The sequence below is a fragment of the Loa loa genome, assembly GCF_000183805.2.
Source record: "Loa loa unplaced genomic scaffold supercont3.346, whole genome shotgun sequence".
Lineage (NCBI taxonomy): Eukaryota > Metazoa > Nematoda > Chromadorea > Rhabditida > Onchocercidae > Loa > Loa loa.
Genome location: NW_018108526.1, coordinates 51,407 through 70,939, shown reverse-complemented (window position 1 = coordinate 70,939; position 19,533 = coordinate 51,407). Strand labels below are relative to the sequence as shown.

The 19,533-nt window shown below is 35.4% G+C and overlaps 3 protein-coding genes across 3 annotated transcripts; 2 read left to right on the top strand and 1 right to left on the bottom strand.

Annotated features, from left to right (window-relative positions):
- The first annotated feature begins 2,494 nt into the window (after window positions 1-2,494).
- LOAG_05721 (hypothetical protein) lies at window positions 2,495-8,021 on the top strand. The gene is made up of 18 exons (XM_020446951.1): window positions 2,495-2,695; window positions 2,961-3,065; window positions 3,258-3,382; window positions 3,736-3,860; window positions 4,184-4,347; window positions 4,551-4,649; window positions 4,724-4,920; window positions 5,067-5,236; window positions 5,372-5,468; window positions 5,546-5,637; window positions 5,744-5,941; window positions 6,077-6,217; window positions 6,310-6,407; window positions 6,540-6,774; window positions 7,001-7,150; window positions 7,308-7,412; window positions 7,470-7,627; window positions 7,856-8,021. The coding sequence occupies exons 1-18, from the start codon at window positions 2,583-2,585 to the stop codon at window positions 7,986-7,988; spliced, it is 2,505 nt and encodes an 834-aa protein (XP_020302769.1). The 5' UTR covers window positions 2,495-2,582; the 3' UTR covers window positions 7,989-8,021.
- A 4,942-nt stretch (window positions 8,022-12,963) lies between these two features.
- Window positions 12,964-14,653, top strand: LOAG_05720 (hypothetical protein; the record flags this gene model as incomplete). The annotated part of the gene is made up of 3 exons (XM_003141257.1): window positions 12,964-13,104; window positions 13,691-13,785; window positions 14,542-14,653. The coding sequence occupies 3 exons, from the start codon at window positions 12,964-12,966 to the stop codon at window positions 14,651-14,653; spliced, it is 348 nt and encodes a 115-aa protein (XP_003141305.1).
- A 1,622-nt stretch (window positions 14,654-16,275) lies between these two features.
- On the bottom strand, window positions 16,276-19,110 carry LOAG_05719 (GNS1/SUR4 family protein). The gene is made up of 5 exons (XM_020446950.1): window positions 18,126-19,110; window positions 17,701-17,884; window positions 17,275-17,524; window positions 17,037-17,172; window positions 16,276-16,920 (listed from the first exon to the last, which is right to left on the bottom strand). The coding sequence occupies exons 1-5, from the start codon at window positions 18,258-18,260 to the stop codon at window positions 16,774-16,776; spliced, it is 852 nt and encodes a 283-aa protein (XP_020302768.1). The 5' UTR covers window positions 18,261-19,110; the 3' UTR covers window positions 16,276-16,773.
- Between the last annotated feature and the right edge of the window lie 423 nt (window positions 19,111-19,533).

Sequence of the window (19,533 nt, the reverse complement as noted above, 5' to 3'; positions counted from 1 at the left end):
AGAGAGAGAGAGAGAGAGAGAGATTCTGAATTAACTTATTAGATTAAGACTCTTTATTGATTTGGTTTAGTCATGATTGTGATTTGATGGGATTCGGAGCGGGATAGTACGCAGGTTTTCTGAAAAGTTTCATTCTATCGATTTGCCTCTATTTCAGCTAATCCGTCTTGATCATCGGTGATTTTGAGCATCTGATTTTAGTCGATTGACGCATAGAACATGTTCGCAGGGAAATAGGACACCTAAACTGTCCGGAAATGTGTTTTTTATTTCCTCCAGTAGTTGGTAATTTCATCGGGATTTCACGAGAAAATTCGAATTGTTATCGTTCAGGCTGATTGTTTTTGCTGCCATTCACTAAACCATTGGGAGATACTTGGTTTTTTATTTTTTTCCATTAGTCCTTCTTATTTTTGCCAGCTGTTTTAATGTTGTCGGTTTGAAATGAATTATAACGAGTAGCGAGGTGTGCAGTTTGTTGGCAGAACACTCTGTTGTTTTATACTGGACGTATTAATTACACTAATTTTTTTTGTCCGATTAACAAGCAGCAACTGGCAAGGCGAATTTATCCGCTTCAGAAAAAAAAGCATTGTGTTAACGACCTTTATATTTTTCGTTGGTATTTGCACCTGGCCATATTGCAACCTACATGGTCTACATTTTTGACTGGTCTCTCTGACATGAATTCAGAAAAGCTCCCGGGTAAAAGTGTATTACATTCTTTCCAAATGCTTTCATTAGAAACTGTGTCATTATCACTAAAAAACAATGATTTGAAATGGCAAGGCATATTTTACATTTCGGTATATTTATTAATTCTAGAACAATGGCAAATGTTAACAATAACAGTGAAATGAGAAGTTTAAGTTTATTTCTTTGAAGTGCATTTATATTATATTAAATTCTCGTCCTCCTGTTAACTTCTGGCTCTCCTGGTTCTATTCATTATTTCTTTGACAAGTTCTTTTCGTGCTAGCAATATACTTTCAATATACAGTCGTTCTTTTCAACATGTACGTTAAATACCTCAAAAATGACCGTGCAACTATCAAATGAGTCTAATTTCGTTTTTTGATGGGTTTAAAGGTTACGGATGCAGTCTAAATGCTTGTAACAGTGCCATTATACACTAATATTCTGTTGTCGTATTTGGTGTATATCGTAATATTATTATTACATGTAGATATGTAGTCATATATATGCCTCATGGATGTTACTTCTAGGAGTTACGAAACGAAAAGGTTCTATGAAACTGCAGGAATCAAATAACGAAGGAATATAAGAATATAAAAAAACAATAGCACGACGTATTTCGAACTGGTGAAGATTTCAATATTGTTAACTCACTGATTCAGTTAAGATAATCCCGTGATTGTAAGATGTATGTAAAGCACGATCAAGATTGCTTGAATTTTTTGATCCATTTCGTAATGATATCAGGATACGATCACACATAGGGGGCACAACAGTGGCAGTCCCATCTGACCTAAGCCTTTGGCTTTCTGTTCAACTTCATCATTTTCTTGTGGGTTGGCTGAGGAGTCGCATTTTTACCTGTGATTATCACTTGCTGAAATATGAGGTCCAATGTTACTACTGGAAGCAAATCCTATCGACTTCTTTTGGAGTAGTTATGATGTGTTCATCTCCCAATAGCGACTAGTAGTTGCAGATGCATCGAGAGGTTGGATCCAGTCCATAGTGGTAATTTGATCTGAAGTGGCGTTTTTTGAATCCAATTTGGAACATTCGAAATGCTTGAGAAATTCGAATTTTTTAAGTTAATGATAGAGTAGGCTTTGAGTTTGCCATATATTCGCTCTATGAAACCTTAAAGAGATATGTGCAATAAATTTAAAAAAATGCTATAGCAAACAAAATTTTTCATTGACATTAATAAAAGTAGTTAAGGGGAGAGAGAGGAGTGAGCATAAATAAAGTAAGTCCCATCAGTGTGAATGCTACAAGAGCAAGAGTTAAAAAAACGCTCCAAAATAAAAAAAAGTAACCATACCCAATATTTCATCTTGTGTAAACTTATGAGTATCTTAAAAGTTTAATATTTTTCCAAAAAAAAAACCCTAAAAAGAGAATTTTGTTGAAAATCAAATTTTATTTCAGAATTTGCAACTGATTTGGTCCAGGATTTAGTTGCATGTTATGGTGCAGTATAAAGGCAATAAAGACAACATAAAGTTAGTCGCCTTTGAAATTAACTGAAAAACAGAGAAGAGGGAGGAGGCAAGCTTAGTAAGAAGCTGCATATCTGTAAGTTTCCATGGCAATATTGACTTAACCAGCGCAACAAACAAATTTTCGCTTTTTTTGTGTTCCCATTGAAGGAATCGGTGATTGCTATTTCAGTGATTCGTCTTCTTCGTCAAAAAAGCACTTCTTTTCTGTTATAGCTGCCGTTCGAACTTTCTTAGTTGATTGTAAGCAAAGTTGCATATGCTCTGCTTTTTGCATACCCTTGTTTTTCATAGCGCATAAAAACCATTACATTTTTGGTTACCGAAATGTTACTGTATCTTAATTAGTCAATAGCCAAATCCAAAGTTGAGCGATTCTTGGGCGGTATGGTGTCCGCACCATTTAGACCACGTTCTGCCATCGGGAAATCAGAGGCAGTCAAGGTGGTGGTCCGTTGTCGTCCATTATCGGCTTCTGAGATACGTGATGGCCACCAAAGGTAAGTACTTAACCGGTTAGTTTGAAGCAAAATAAACTAATTTACTATGGTATTTTATATTTTTGACGAGTAAATTGAAGTATATGCATATATATAGAACTTGTTTCTGATTACTATCTCATCAGTGCTTTAACTTGCTGTCACTTCTGATGCTTACCTATTTCAAGAATTTCATTAGCTGATTTAAGATCTACTAACGTGTTTTAATGCATGTTACTTTCGCCTTTAGTACTTAGTCTGTTTTAATTTTAGTACTTAATTCTAGTATTGTGGATATTCAAACAAACCGTGGTGTAATTGAATTACACAATCCAAAAGAACCAAACGAACCTTCGAAAGTATTCACATTTGATTCAGTTTATGATCCACAGTAAGCAGTTATTGTGAAAATTCTTATAACATAATATTTATTTAATATTCGAGACCATTATAATGGATGCAAATCGCTTCATAATTTGTGGACGAAAAGTATTAAGATCAAAAATAAAGAAATGGATTTTTGCTTTCCAACTCACAGAAATTGCTCTTAATGAGTTGGAAGCGCTTTTTTTATACTTTGAAGTTCGAAACAACTCGATCTTTACGATGAAACATTTCGCCATGTTGTCGATTCAGTGCTTGAAGGATTCAATGGGACGATTTTTGCATATGGTCAGACAGGGACCGGAAAAACGTTCACAATGGAAGGTTGGACTTCATCTTGAAAGTTGGCATTTTTTTATCACAGCATAATTACTAGTAATCGAAGCAGGGTATTGAAACATTCTATTAATATGTTAAATGCCTTGAAAAGTGCTGAAGAAAGGGATACTAATCTAGTATAGTCCAAGGTTGTTTTTTCTTATCAAAATATCAAGTTTGACAGTCAGTATCCTACTCTTCAACAAAAAATTGCATGTGATTACTGCATAATATGTGTAAAACAATTAGTCTCTTCAGTTAAGTGAGGACTGAAATACTGTTCTCCCAAATGTTAAAAAAAGAAAAATTGTGCAACATTCATTTTTGTCTGGATCTTATCCGATACAAGGATTGTCTAGGTGCTCACGAAGATCCTGAATTGCGTGGCGTCATACCGAACGCATATCATCATATTTTCCAGCACATTGCGCAATCACGGAATCAACAGTATCTCGTGCGAGCAAGCTATTTAGAAATTTACCAGGTTTTTAGGATTTCTCTCCTTTCGTTTTTCTAAGGTTCCAATGGTATGAATACTTACTTTAATAAATAAATTGATATGATGATTTGAGAAACTTGCTGGGTGCAGTTTCACTTGAAACTTGTTGGGTGCAATTTCACTTACCTTACACAGTTCTATTATTTGAAAAATAATATCCACCACAAAACTTTATATATATATACTTGCTTAGTAAATTATGTTAAAAAGTCAATAGTATCAGTTGAAAATAGCGGAAGATTATACTAAATCGGAAGGATTTAATCAGTTATCTTTTTTCTTTTTTTTCTTTTTTTTTTAATTTTTAGGAAGAAATTCGTGATTTGTTGAGTAGAGATCCGAAAATACGTTTAGAATTAAGAGAGCGTCCGGATGTTGGTGTTTATGTAAAAGATCTTTCATCGTTCGTAACAAAATCTGTGGAAGAAATTGAGCACGTTATGTCAGTCGGCCATGCAAATCGTACAGTTGGGTTCGTGCAGCATTTTTTGTTCTTTTTTTTTGAAACACATTTTGTACGGACGTGAGAAATGCATGCTTTAATTATGATGTTATCATATCATACCATAGCAGAAGTGGATGTGTTTTTGATGTTGTCTTTTAGAAAATGAAGAAGGAAGTGTTCAACGGCTTGCATCAATTAACACTTTAATGACTAAAATGTTCAATTTTCAGGAGAACAAATATGAACGAATATAGTAGCCGTTCACATGCAGTTTTCATGGTGACTGTTGAATGCAGTGAACCCGGTTTGGATGGTCAGAATCACATAAGGTGAACACACCGTTATGTAAATTAAAACTAGCACCAAGTATGTAAACTAAAACTAGCACCAAATCCTTTTCTAGAGTCGGGCGCTTAAATCTGGTAGACTTGGCAGGTAGTGAGCGTCAGTCAAAAACGGGATCGCATGGTAAGCATTTCAAAGAAGCAACAAAAATCAACTTGTCTCTTTCTGCTCTTGGCAATGTTGTATCAGCATTGGTTGGTGGAAAAAGTACTCATGTGCCGTACAGAGATTCGAAACTGACACGTCTGTTGCAAGGTATTCTAGCTATTTTCATATGTTGGAAAGGTTTTATCATGACCAAAGTCATTGGAAAACATTCAACCACATCTTCAGGTTACTGATTATCTTGGTAATGGTTATCTCCGCTAATATGAACAACGTTTGTAAGGAATTGCTTTCAGATTCACTGGGCGGTAATTCGCGAACCGTGATGGTTGCTAATATTGGACCTGCGTCCTATAATTACGAGGAAACCTTGTCTACATTGAGATATGCAAATCGCGCAAAAAAAATCAACAATCAGCCGAGGATTAACGAGGATCCCAAAGATGCACTTCTTCGAGAATTTCAGGTTCTCTTTAGTATCTCACTACATGTTTATGCATTAATGCGAACTAACCTTCAAAATATCGCATTCCCGAGTTTTTTTATTTCTCGATTTTATTAATATTGTTTTATTGTTATTATAACGATGTATTTTGTTAAGGATGAGATTGCAAGGCTTCGAGAAATTTTGGAAAAACGTGCTATTAAAAAGGAAAAGAAGGTGTATCTGGACGAAAAAAGCGAAAATGATGACGAAGGTTGGAGGAAAATGCAAAATTTCCCTAGCAGTTATTATATTCAGTGAAAAGCCTCATTTAATGAGATGATTTTGCAGCTGCTCCAAGTGAAGAATATCTTGATGAACAACGGAAGCGTTTGGAAGATGAAAGACAAACCATTATCTCTAATTCAAACATTATTGCGGAGGTAATAATAAAACTATTTCACTTGCGACTTGAGTATGACAACAGCTTCGGAATTTGAACTGAATGCACTTTTTATTCGAAATAGGAGCTTTAAATACGGTTTGAAGGAAAAGCGAAAGATACTTGCCGATTTGGAAGAAAGGGTTAGACAGCTGGAAAGGGAACGCGGGGCGCAAATTGCTGTAGCTGCGAAGATCCGAGCAATGCAGAGCAAACTTCTTTCTGGTGATGGCAGTTTATTAGATAAAACTCGTGAACAGCAAAAATTGCTAGAATACCGAAGAAGACAATTGGCTGAACAAAAGGTCTCAAATATTCATTCAAAGATGAGCTTATGGCAGGATAATTAAATGATTTTGATTATTTCATTTATAAATATATAATTGTTTATGGATTTTTCTACCTAATTCTTACGGCGATTTATAAAAGGTGTATTTAAGAGGAAGGAACGCGAAATTTTGCAGCAGTTGGAAGCCCAGGAAGATAATACGGCAGAAATACATGAAACTTTCAGTAATTTGAGGCAAGAAGTTGAAATAAAAACAAGGAAACTGAAGAAGTTATATTCCAAGCTCCAGCAGGCATATTTTTTTTCTGCTCAACCACAGAAGTTTGTCTAAGCTTGGAGTGGAAATTAGACCACTACAATAAATCAAACAATGAAATTGTTCAGGTTCGTTCGGAAATCAATGACGCCTCGGCAAGTCATTCACAGGAGAGGCGAGATTTAGAAAACTCGGTTACCGAAATCAATAAAGAGCTAAAACTCAAGTAAACTTTTCAGTTATAATATGTTAGCGGTATCAGTGGATCGTTTGTACATTATGGAAGAATGTTTTTTAGTTATACTTTCTGAAATTAGATTTAAAAAATTCATATTTCTAATACTATTATCTCGTGTAGACTGTTGATTGTGGAAAATTTTGTGCCACAAGACGTTTGTGATCGTTTACGTGAACGAGCATACTGGGATGAGGATGAAGATACTTGGAAACTTTTGAAAGTTGGACAAAATCGGCCCAGAAGCACTTCATCCGAAGAAATATGTCGCTCAGGTGGCACTGATTCCGGATTAGGCGTCAGTGATACCTCGACTAACGTTGATTCTCTTGCCCAAGATCTTCTTAACAACCGACCGGTAAGTAAATGCCTGGTAGATATATTTTGCAAGTGGATATTGCACTATAAATTACCAAAGATATTTACTTCTAGAAAAATTCAAAAAAAAGGTAGGAAAATATAAAGTAATAAAATAATTCAGAAAGAAATGAATTGTTTACACTAAGGTTAACCATGATTTTTCTTTTCTCAAATGGCATTCAATTTATGCAGAATAAGTGATAACAAGCAGCTTAACATTGCAGGTGTCGATACCTGGCATGAGGCGACCTATATGTGACTACGAGCGAATGTGTTTAACAAGGTTGCGACAACAGTTAAACACGCAATCAAAATCTAATCGGTTAAAATGTGCTAGTTGTCCAGACGAAACTGGCACCATGATGTTGGAAGGGGTGGGTTTGTTCGAATATTTCAATTTTTCAAAAATTGCTAGTGAAATCACAGATTTTGTTTGGAATGAACTTTGCAAACACTCATACAAAATGATGGCAGACAACTTAACATTGTTTTGATATATCAACAACAAAATCATTTAATGGATCTTCATAGGTTTTGCGATTTTGTGGTGAAAATGTATTGACATTCACTTCATTGGAAAAGTTGGAAAGGCGAACAAAGCTATATGGAACTTCAGAAGTCGAAGCTGATTTAAAGGTACATGCGTTTTGAAAACGTATCATTTTATGCAGAAAATATCCTTCGACTTTTCAGAAATCTCAGGACATCGTCAATTTTGCGCACTATGACGATGAACAGGAACAGAATTTTGTTGTTGATATTTCAAGAATTCCAGTGCTGCAAGATTCAAACCATACCGGTCGGTTTCCCATTTCGAATTGGTCGATGCTCAGAAATTCTTCACTATCAAGGTCATTACTGCTTTTGTAATTAATTCCCATGTCTCCCGTTGGCTGCATGACAATGGCTTGAGGTAGACTGCTGCGTTTCAAAGAACAGTGAAATATGATTGAAGCACGTTGTAATAGTAGGTCATATGGGCAATTACCCATTAAGAGGCCATGCCAAAAAGAGTGGTTTTCAAAACAGACATCCTTAGTTAACCCTTATCAAAGTGTTGTTTTCTCATTGCATTTCAGACTATCATCAGCACATTCAAAAAACGTACGGGCTCGCAGTGCGCTTGGAAGAGTGATAACAGCTTCGAACGGCAACACACTCATTTATCCGAAAACTGGAGGTTTGGTAAAGAAAAGAGACAACCAGCCGTAGCTTCAGAAACCTTATTCAAGCATGTATTGCAACAAAATCATCTCATAATTTATTTGCTTTGGATTTTTTACATCAACATTATTCACTGGATAATTTGTGCCAGTCTTCGTTATTAACTCTTAATGGCTCATATGTTCAAGAAGATTCTTCATATATTAAAAGCCGTGCTTTTTTTCCCGGGAATTTCTACTATTATTGCTAATACAGTTGCCAAATCTTTTATTCCCTATTCACCTTTCTTAGATATCCCTAACAATATATTGTATCAGCACGGTGAATTGTCAACAGTAGGTGGCGTCAATCACAGTACTATTTGGATGGGGAAACTAAGAACAGTTTTGAGAAAGCATCTTTGCTCACACAGAGTTTCGCTACCAATAGCAACTCGCGATATCAAGATTTCACCGCAAGTGTAACAGGAAGCTCCAGAAATAACGGGCTAAATTTTGTTGAAAACGACAACGCTATGCAGCAGAAGTTTGAAAATCGGATGTGAAATTCATGTTATGGGCAAATTTATGGTGACGTCAAGAATTGGATGACGATAGGTCACACAAACACATTATATCAAAGTTTCTTTTCAGTAACATCTTTCATTACGAAGGAGGTAATGTTTGTGGAAAAAGTCGTAACAACAGCAAAATTCCACTACTGATTACGATTTACAAGGTTTATATACGTGCTTCATTTGTTCCTTATTGATGCTTTTAATGATTGTTGCCGACCTTTGTAATTTTTGCTTGAGCCTTTTTACTCTCACAAAAAATCTCATGATCTTCCTTCCATATATTTCCTCATAGCAAAATATCGATTAGAAAACAGATATGAACGAATTACAGTCTATACATATTCTTATATGTTATTTGATTGTGATTTTATAAGTTCTCTTTATTGTAGGTCAGAAACTACAGCAGCGCAATGTTCGCAGTCTTCTAAAAATCACAATTTGTTCATTCGGTCTTTTTCGACACCTACAAGGGGAAGTGTGCTTTTTTAATGCAGAATAACACTTTTATTAAAAATTTTAAGGACTTGAAATGTGGATATTTATTCTCTCTGCATTACTTGAAATTTTGCTTGAAATAGCCTTCTGAGGATGACATTATTAAGCTTCATTTACTATACAAAGATGAGTAAATATAAAACCAAGAGTATCTAAATTATCTAATTTAGACATTCATTTTAGTCAATAATCTTATAAATTCTCTAACGATGAAAGGCTCTTGTGAAAGAATTAGAGTAAATGGTCTTTCCTTCAAGAAACTCCCTTCAATATTTCAAAGCAATTATTGGAAAGATGTGCATTCTGGAGACAACAAAGCGTAGCATCATACGCGTCTAGGTAAATTGCCAATCGTCCGATTTTCCATCCGCAGTGTCATCCTGATAGTGAGCACAGGTGGTATATAAAAAGTCAAAGTTGGAGTACATAATTCATGGGAAAATATTATGTTATTAGGTGATAAATGAAAAATTGATATTTTCGGAATATAGTATGTATGAGTGCGTTGCAGGCCTGTCCGATATCAAAATATTTTATTCGGTCTTTGTTTACCTGTAAATAATACGGCTAAATGGATGTTAATCACATCATTCTCATGTTTTTTGCTGCAGAAATTAATTTTCCTTTGCAATAACTTTATGATTTCTTATAGAGTGTGATATATCCATTGCTTGTTTTACCTAAATAACTGAAAAGGTTTTGTGAATGGTTTACTTCGGTGTTACGAAATGTTTGCGACGATTACCTCATACGTGCTCACTATGATGATTTACAATGTTTAGTACATTTTCCATTTAATCTTTGTATATTCATGTAATTTTGCAACGAGTTTGTCTTAACAGTGCTTGTATTTTATTGTTGTGCGAACTGATGTAATCGTGACTTGATGTATTCACTTAAATCACTTCTTAATAACTTAAGTTTGTAGTTTGAAATTAAAAGGTTTTATAGGAAATATGATATCAAAAAGTTTAGAGGTTTCATTACATGCCTTACACAGTTTTTCTCTGGCAAAAAAAAAAAATTAAGTTGCAAGTTATGAGGTGCAGAACGTTTAATCGTATCAAGGGAATCAATATGATCTTTAGCGAATGAATCATGAAGTTTTTTGTTTAGGAAATTTTGGTTTTGGCTTTCATGCAAATTTCTGCATGTATTGTGTAACAAATCGTGCAGTTGCTTCAGGTAAACCAACATATCGTAAAATGGAAATAAAACTAGCGGTACTACCGCATGGCGAATAAAGTCAAGGTGCATAAAATGTCAAGTAACGCGTTCTTCGACACTCTTCCGACACTCACATTTGATAATGGTGGAAGGTTTATTACTATTCAAAGTTAAAACAGGATAATCTTAAATGAGATGAGAGTGATTAGATAAGGTGGCAGAGTTATAATTTCAAAAAAAGAAGTTCAAAAACTTGAGGGGATAGTGATGAAATGTGTTTTTGGAAGCACTTTTAACAAAATATTTGATTTGACAATAACATATGCATTTGCTTGAAAATTATCCGAAAAATACATTGCAAACTTTGGGAAATAAGATGCCAGGGATTGGATTTTACAATTTATAATAGCACTATTTTCCGATCCCGATTATGTTGAATCTGTTTTTTAGACTGTAAAAGTGTTCATATTCAGGTGTTGGGACGTCCCTAATGTCGGTGATCATTGCAAAAACTACACAATTTTCTAAACGTTGATGAATTCCCATCATTAGACACTGGAAGAAGTTTCATATTCCCTCTTTCCTTGGCAACTATTCCATATTTCCCCTTCAATACACTTTTCAAAGAAGTGGAAAATCTCCCTGTTATTTGTTTTTTACTCCAAAATAAATCCCATTGTTTTAAATTCATTTAAATTGTACTTGTTACTGCCTTAGCTTACCATGGGTGAAGAATGAAAACTATAGCAAGGAAACTTCCCACTCAAAAGTCTCAGTTTTTAAGTGATCGGGAAGTCACTGACAAGTCTATGAAAGATTAAACGGCAGATTTAGGCTTTGTCATTTTTAATGAGCAGTCAAGTGATAAATTGTTATAATTGAACAGTTCTGGTGATATTGGTGGTAAACTGAGATAACTAACTCGTCCTCTGCTTTAATGATTTTAAAATGAGTTAAAAAAGTGGGTATACTTTTTATTTTTTTCTCCATGCAATAAATCATCGGTTGAATATTTAAATATTTTTCTCCATGCAATAAATTATCGGTTGTGTCTGTTAATGGCAAATAGTTGACACAAACAAGTAATGAAATGGGAGGCAGATAGATAGGTAGATAGATAAAGAAGGAGAGAGGGATTAGGAAAAGAAAGGTCAACGAAAGAGAAAGTATGGAGCGTTATTTTAGACAGAATCTACGAGTAAATTCTTATTACGACTTCCGGTATTGGAAACCGGTATTGTTTTTTGAAAAGAGCGAGACTTTTTGTGCAGTGCTAACACACCAGTTTTCCACCTATGTTTACTAATGTAATTTCAATCTTTTTCGCAAACTTTTTATCCCATTGATGTGACTCTGATACTCTAACAGTAATCTCGTCCACGTCTGATACAATTGTTAGTGTTGCTGACAAACTGATTTAAATTGGTGAGTCAATTTGCCCAGCTTGTTAGAAATTTTTAGAGGAGAGGAAATAGTGATATCCTGTGCTAAGGTGAAGTTGTAAGATCCACATGTTTCATGACATTGCCGAAGAATTATAAATAAACCAATGTGCAACTTCTCACTGAATATGTCAAAACTATCATGTGATATTGCAAAATTTTGACACTAAAAAATTTTGATTCAACAAAATCATCAAAAACAGTCCCAAGCAATAGAAGTTAAGAGCCGAAATTTAAATCAAAAGTTGAATTCGTATACTGAAATGATGGATTGAACGAATTAAGTAAAAACAGTCCATCGAAAGGAATAACAGCATTACTGGCGAGCAGTATTATATGTTAATGCGATATGGCAAGCGATAAAGGCATTCTTATCACCGCTGAATTCTGAATTTTAGAGAATTTGAAGAATTTTCTCACAATGCTCCAGACCTCCTTCATTAGGATATCTGTTTTTCTACACCTTTATTTCATGAACATAAACCCAATTAAGTGATATGTGACTAGCCTTAAAAATAGGTAATTTACTTCACGAAAGTTATGTTAAATTATCAAACTGTTCATCAAAAGCTATCTCTGAATTTATTCCCACCTAAATTTGTTTGCGACAGAATTTCGAATTTGATATTTATGGCTTTATAGTTATTCATTTTAGTAAGCTCCTCTTATGTTGCTAATGCGCATTATTTCATCACACTATCACTTTCTCGCACATGTCCGACCGAAAGCGTTACATATGCAAGATGACGTCGTTGTATGCAAACATATCTTTTTTTTTTCCTTTTTTTGTCCATTTTGCTGTTAAGCACTAATATAGAAATATAATTTCTGGTTCTAAGAAAGTGTAAAACTTTTAATATTTATGGGAAATCTTCTTGATTTTCACAAAAAGTCTTTTAAAAACTGTATTAGAATCACAATGAAAAATCAAAAATTAATTTTCCCAGCATATGCTTTACCTTTAAGAAATATAGAAGCCGTCTCCATGTTTTCTGCACTCTGTTTAATTGCTTATAAATCATCATAAGACAAAGAGCATGGAATTACCTTCGATTTTTGCGATCAAGTAAAGAAACGTACCCAAATCAATTCATGGTGAGATTTCTTGGACTATTTTCGGGTAATTTCTAAAATGAGCTTTTTTTTGGTTTACCGTCTAAGGAACCTTTGCTTCCAATATTTGTATCAGATGTGGTAGAACTTTAGTTTTGACCTTAAAAAATTTACTGAACAACTACTACCTTTCAAGTTAACAACAATAAAAAAGACGTTAGAGAAGTAACAAGTCTAACAAAGCATTTTTACGAATGAAATTTTAAAGTTAGGACGATTATGCCCACCATTTATAGAAAAATAATAAACTATGTGCGAACGAACGAGATCTGAACGATTTATGAAGTCATGGTTTTGGAAATATTCTAGTGTTGACATGTACAATAGTGGTGATGACCATGAATTCTCCAATGATTATGTTCTGGAAAGACAAAAGTACCTCTATGAAAGAGTATGGAAATACTTTTGATTTTTGATATAATTTAATCCTAAATTCCTTTCTTGTTGCGTTAGAAGCGAAATGCTGCTAATTTAATTAGGACTAGATATGACTTCGGGTCACTTTAAAAAGTAAAACATCGAAAAGCTAAATGATTTTGTTCAGTTACTCTCGTTTATTGTAATTCTTGGAAAATCTTTCCAGTACATGTCTTTTGCTTTCATTTCAGCTTCTGAATTATATCGTTTACTTTATGTGATAGATATACGTGGTATGGGACACCAAATTTAAAAAGCTGAAGATGCTTCAAATAACATCTGTCGTGACAAAGATTTCATATTTTTTAATGACGAATTAATTGTTTCTCATGGGAAGGTGGCGTTCACGTCAGTAGTTCATAAAAGTTTCTGATGAAGTTGGAAACGAAACAGCACCATTGTAAGAATTTTTCAAGTATTCGCTGTCCACACTGTAAATGGCATGAAAGAGAAGACGGGGGAAGCTAAGCTAGAAGAATAGAAAGTGTAGGGAAGAGAGGGAAAGACAAATGCATGTCATGTAATGATGATGGAGGCAATGATAATGATGCCATTTATAGAAACTGCTGAATGGAGCAATGCTTATTAAATGTGATGTTGGCGGTGAGATATACCTCCGGCAAGGTTTCCCATGCCAGAAAGTCTCAATTGAAAGGTGGGACAAAGTGTGTCCATGGGTAAGATGGACTCGTTAACCTCCCGGCAACTAACCTAGGGAAGGACAATTCTAACTCCAAACCCAGGAAGATGGAGTTCACTTAGTACTGTAAAGGTCCATCGAAGAGACGGATATTTCAAAACCAATACCTGAGGACTTCGTTATCACCGTCCTACCTCGCTAAACCGTGGCTGATGAACCCTAGGAGTGAAAAATTGGAGCAGTCCTACACACGTTGTGTTTCACCTAAGATATCCTCTACGCAAGCTGGAAAGATATACTCACATTTGTAGCGTTTGCGGTAAGCGTAAGTAATGCCCTTCCCAAATCTTTGTACACGAAGCTTAGCGATGATGATGATATTAAATGATAAGTAATCAATTCTACATTTGGACCAGTTCCCTTACCTCAAAATTAGATTATGGTGTCGTGGAACTCGACGGTAACCAAGTACTTTTACTGAACTGGAATAATCGGTACAGGTGACTGGTTGGATTGGAATCGTTCACTTAGATCGTCGGTAGCTCCTACTCTAGTTTGGGGAAATTCGGCTTGGAATGATTGGAGAGCGGCGGTGAAGCATCGGAGTGCCGGTAAGCATGTAAACAGAACTAATCCCTGTGAGTGGCTCCATCCGTTTTATAACAGTATTGAACAACAGAGAGTTATACGAAGGGTTGTATGTTGATAAATACAGAGAGAAAGAATTATATGATGATAAGTTAGGAACATGAGGTTAAACCGTTACAATAGGCACTTTGTCTATCATCGTAATCATGGCGATTCAGACAATAAGATAATAAGAAAGGTTTACAACGTATGGGGCTTTGTTCATTTCGGTGGATATGATGATCTGGACCGTTGAATAATAAAAATTTTAACATTACCTCTCAAATTCAAACATTATCCTCTCACTGCATATTATGCAAATATAATCAATATATCAGGGAAAGAACTATATGGATTATTTAATCAGAATACTAGAAAAATAGTTTCGGATTTTCCCGACATATGGTGGGATAGACTGCTATGTTGGAGGAGGGAAATGTATATATTTCATCATATATATGGAAGCAATCACTGTCACGAATAAACATTTTTTGCTTCCCAGTGTTTCTTTTTCTTATCATTTAAACAGTATGTCCAGTTTCACTTTTTCACAGGCAGACTAGTACTTCAGATAGCTTCTTTTCTACGCCAGTAATATTTATGAAGTTGCACTTCTGAGCATCTGTCGCCGGTTCTATTGTTACTTTCGGTTGCATTTGGTGTCGTCAAAGGCTTGTTATCCTTTCATGTATGACTGAACTTTGATTTTAATAGGTCTAAACTTAATGCTTTTTTAAATGGTACCCAATAACTAAATGTTTTTTTAATGTTACTCAATAACTGAATGCTTCGTCCCTTTTCTTTCCAGAATTATACCAAAAGGTTATGAAGATGTCAGGAAGTTAAGTTAGCTGGCTGGTGTGTTTTTTGCTGTCTTACTCATTTTTATGAAATTGAAGGTTAGTTCCATAATTTCATTGCTTACAAATTTTCCAACATTGCCGTATTCCTGGCTTAATTTTAAGATAGTTCAGACCACAAATATATGGAAATGTCTCTGGTTCTAATGCTCATCTATTGTGAATTGATTCACTTACTTGGAACGTTTAAATTTTTTGAAATTTTACATGTTATACAGTCGAATATCTAAACTGCAAAAATCTTAATTAGTGTGGTCCGCAAAGAATTTAGGGGTAACAGTTGATGAATTCTTCAAGTGGTAGCCAGTTTTATGGCTTGTTGGAGTGTTCTTATGTTGCATACTTATGGATTTCCTGGTCACTATTGTCGTATGCTGAAGAATTTAGAAAAGGCCAGAAAACTGTATTTTCGAACGTGCAAATGCATACGAATACGATTTGCTTGCAGAAAAAGAAACAGACTTTTTACAATCCTACTGATTACGGTGAATCGTTCATTCGTCCCGCAAAGTCTTCACCCTTATACTATTGATTGCAACTACTTTACAGGCGTACTGAAATTCTTCCACAACTACTTACAGGTGAATGATGTGAAAACGGAACGACGAGCAATATGTATAACTGCACCAACAACAACAAACATTAACGTAGACACTGCGCCACCAAACTATAATGAAGCCATTAAAATGTTGAGTCACTAACCTATTCAAGTATTTCACTGAATCGGACTTCAGAACTTTCGCTCTCCATCGTGTTGCCACACTGTACAGAATTTTGTTTTGCAACAAATAGATTGAAATTCATAAGCTTCAAGATCGGCTGTCAAGTTCAGCAGACTCGTAGAACACACAACGGCAACACATAAATGATTTATTACCAGTTACAGTATCGCATAACTGCGAAACACCGGTGTTGAAAACACTTGAGAAAACGATGCGCAAATAACAATGTCAATGTGATTTTGATGACGTGGAGAGGTATGTGCTATCAATACCGATTAGGACACCGACACTGGACACCCACTTTTTTCATTCATCAATTGAAAATATATGTGATTTTCGTATCAAAATGATTTTTTTTTTTTGCAAGTCTGACTACAAATCGTATCGAATTTCAAAAGGAAAATAATGGTAAAAAGAAATGATAACAAAGAAATGACGATCTTCGAAGCCAGTTTGTGGCCGTATTTCGAACGACCTTTGGCTACAATACTCTAAAATAATAACGAACGGAATCAACGTATCATACCATATACCCTGTTTGTATCAAATACCTGTAGGATGTAGAAGTACAATATGAACGAACGTTCAAATAAAATGAACAGCTGCAAACGAAAAAGAAATTAACAAATAATCACACAGCAATATTATAGAAGAACAGCAATATCAGGGCAACTAATATCTAATGTAATCAATAATTTTTCCTAACAGTTTGCGCAGAGATTGATACTTGAGTGTTAAAAAAATAGTGGTTAGTTCAAAGGATTCATCAGTTCACATGCAACGCAGCCATCCCTTTACTGTTTCTTTTTTTCAATTTTATATTTCGATTTACCACCACCGAACACATAAGCTTTGCAGAAAAAGTTGACGAAAAGAATCAAATAGGTAACATCCATGAAGAGTGCCAATTTGAATATGCTGTCATCGAAATCACAGTCTACCTAAAACAAGTTTACCTATTTTAAACCTAGAAAACTGTGCAACAAACACAGGGTATAAACCTATATTAAAAATATCGTTTGAATTTGAAAACTACAACAAACCAAGATTAACAAACCTTCCTGACATAAATTAATATTCCAAGGTGTGCAAGTATCAAAACACTGAGTACAAATTGAAGGATTTGAAGCGATGTTATGAACATGGCGACACCACGTGGAATCCGCATTTTCATGGAACACAAGAAATAGTAGCTAAAAGTGTAGTGGAAAATAACTACGACTATATAGTTGGAATATATAACGATGAAGACCAATAAAAAACAAACTACTTTATTACACAACCATGTAACATACCTGTACATGAACGCATGTACGAAAAAATTCATGAAAATGCCCCAACGGTTGAATCCAGGAGTATGCGGATACGAGTAAAAAGCATAAATGAGTGTAAGGATGTGGTGGTACCAGTGAAGAAACATGAGTGGCTTCTTTCGCAAAACTAGGAATACGGTATCAGCCAATTCAAATAACTTTGAAACAATGAATAGCCAACCCCAGAAACCATTCGACCCCTTGGTGAAGCCATAAACTTTGCAGTACGAAGCTGAAATCACAAAATAAAACACTGTAGCAGCTTAAATTAAATCTCATGCACCGTATAATTTCAGTTTTCTGTGATTCGCAAAACAATGATAACACCTCCCCCTTGTAGGAATATTTATGAACACTTAAACGATGAACTCCTAACCACGTCTGAAGTCATAAAAACAAAGAAAAAACCTTGAAAGCCATTATTCTGAATAGTTCCAATAAATTCTGGGAAAAGCATAACAGTCCCCATAATGCTGAACAATGCGAGAAGAGCATTCCAAATATTCAGTGGCAGTGTTAAATCAAAAGGTGACCGATTTCGCATGACAACATATTTTATTCCAAATATTACAAAGAAGTAAGCAAAGCACGCCTAAAACATGTCTTATTTCACGGTTAATTTACATTACGATAAAATGTGGTCTCCAAAAGTGAAATCCCAGAAGCAGCTGTTAATGAGTTGCGAGACTCAAAGTCCAAGTGGTTCAGTATGCTCTACTTTAATTTGAATTATGAAGATAAGTACTAATAAGCCATTTTGGAACCCCAACAAACGGAATGTATATATGGCAATTTCAAAAATGTTCTGTCGATGACAGGAAACTGAGAATTACCTGAATGGCGAAATTCTGATGTTGCAGCACCCATTCTTTAGATTCCTGCTCCGGAAATATAGGTGAGGTGATAATTTCAACAAAACGTCGTACATTTATCTTCGGTGCAGCAAGAACCTGCTCCTGTGTTACCATCTGAAACACCGGAACGAGCCTGGAACCACCACGTGGCTAAAAGCTGAACTGCAAAGTACTACCTTCACAAGGATGAAAACGCAAACCTCTTCCAACGATTGCTTGGTAGTACCTTCCTTGTCTAATCTCTCCACTCCAAACCACACATCAACCAACAACCAACCAACCAAACTAACGAAAATAACCAAAGCAACCAAACTAACCAAACCCACCAACCAACCAATCAACCGCTTCCTGTCTAAATTAATACTTTCAGGACTTGGATAGGTGCCAAAGTTTACCGCTTCAAGATGCATAGTAAGGGATTGAGGACAGATTACCCAATAGTTAGTGGTACCATCCTATGTGTTAGGTAGTTGGGAATCTGGTATGCTGCAGGAGAGAAGGGCTGTAGTGAATGGTTTATATAACGGTGGATGCAGATCTACCAATGTACAATGATGGGGCAGGGTGCTGTGGGTACACTATCTGTAATGGGATCTGAGGAAAGGTGAAGCAAACCTTCCCTCTGCTATGGTTCGGTAAAGAGTATGACAAAGTGAGGACGTAACTGGAATGCAACACAATGTAACAGAGAAGAGTAACAAGGAAAATGATGAATTTTGAAGACTGAAATACTACCAGTATTTGTTATCAGTCCAACTGATACAGTGGGCGGGCCAATAATGAAATCAGTGGTCGTTGAACCATTGACGAAAGGAGTAGTTGGTGGTGAACTGTGTTAAAAATGTCTGAAGGCCAAAGGTCAGCCATGATTCAACGCTTCTTCTGATTCGTCTCACTCGAACTACTTCCACTTTTACCTGCAATTTATTTGGGGACTAAGTCACATATATATTATCTTTATCCGCCTCTCTTGTGGTAAGGTAAGTTCACTGTTTTGAAATTCAGTTCATCGTGTAAATAAGGTCCAAAACGTCGTATTAAAAACTGATGGCATTTGTTATCGCTTTACTGTATTTGCATCGTCGTTTTGCTGTATTTTTTGGAATTAAAATAAAATTGAGGAATAATATGTTAAATTGAATCAGAGATTACAACAGTAAGTGAAATACGTTAATGAGGAAAAACACAAATCGCTGCATACTGGAGAGACAATGGAAAATGAGAAAGTGGATCAGTTTCAAGCAATTTTCTTGAAGGTGTCAGTTCTATATTTCGATTCATTTGCAGATGCGTGTGTGTGTGTATGTGTGTGTGTGTGTGTGTGTTGTGTGTGTGTGTGTGTGTGTGTGTGTGTGTGTGTGTGTGTGTGTGTGTGTGTGTGTGTGTG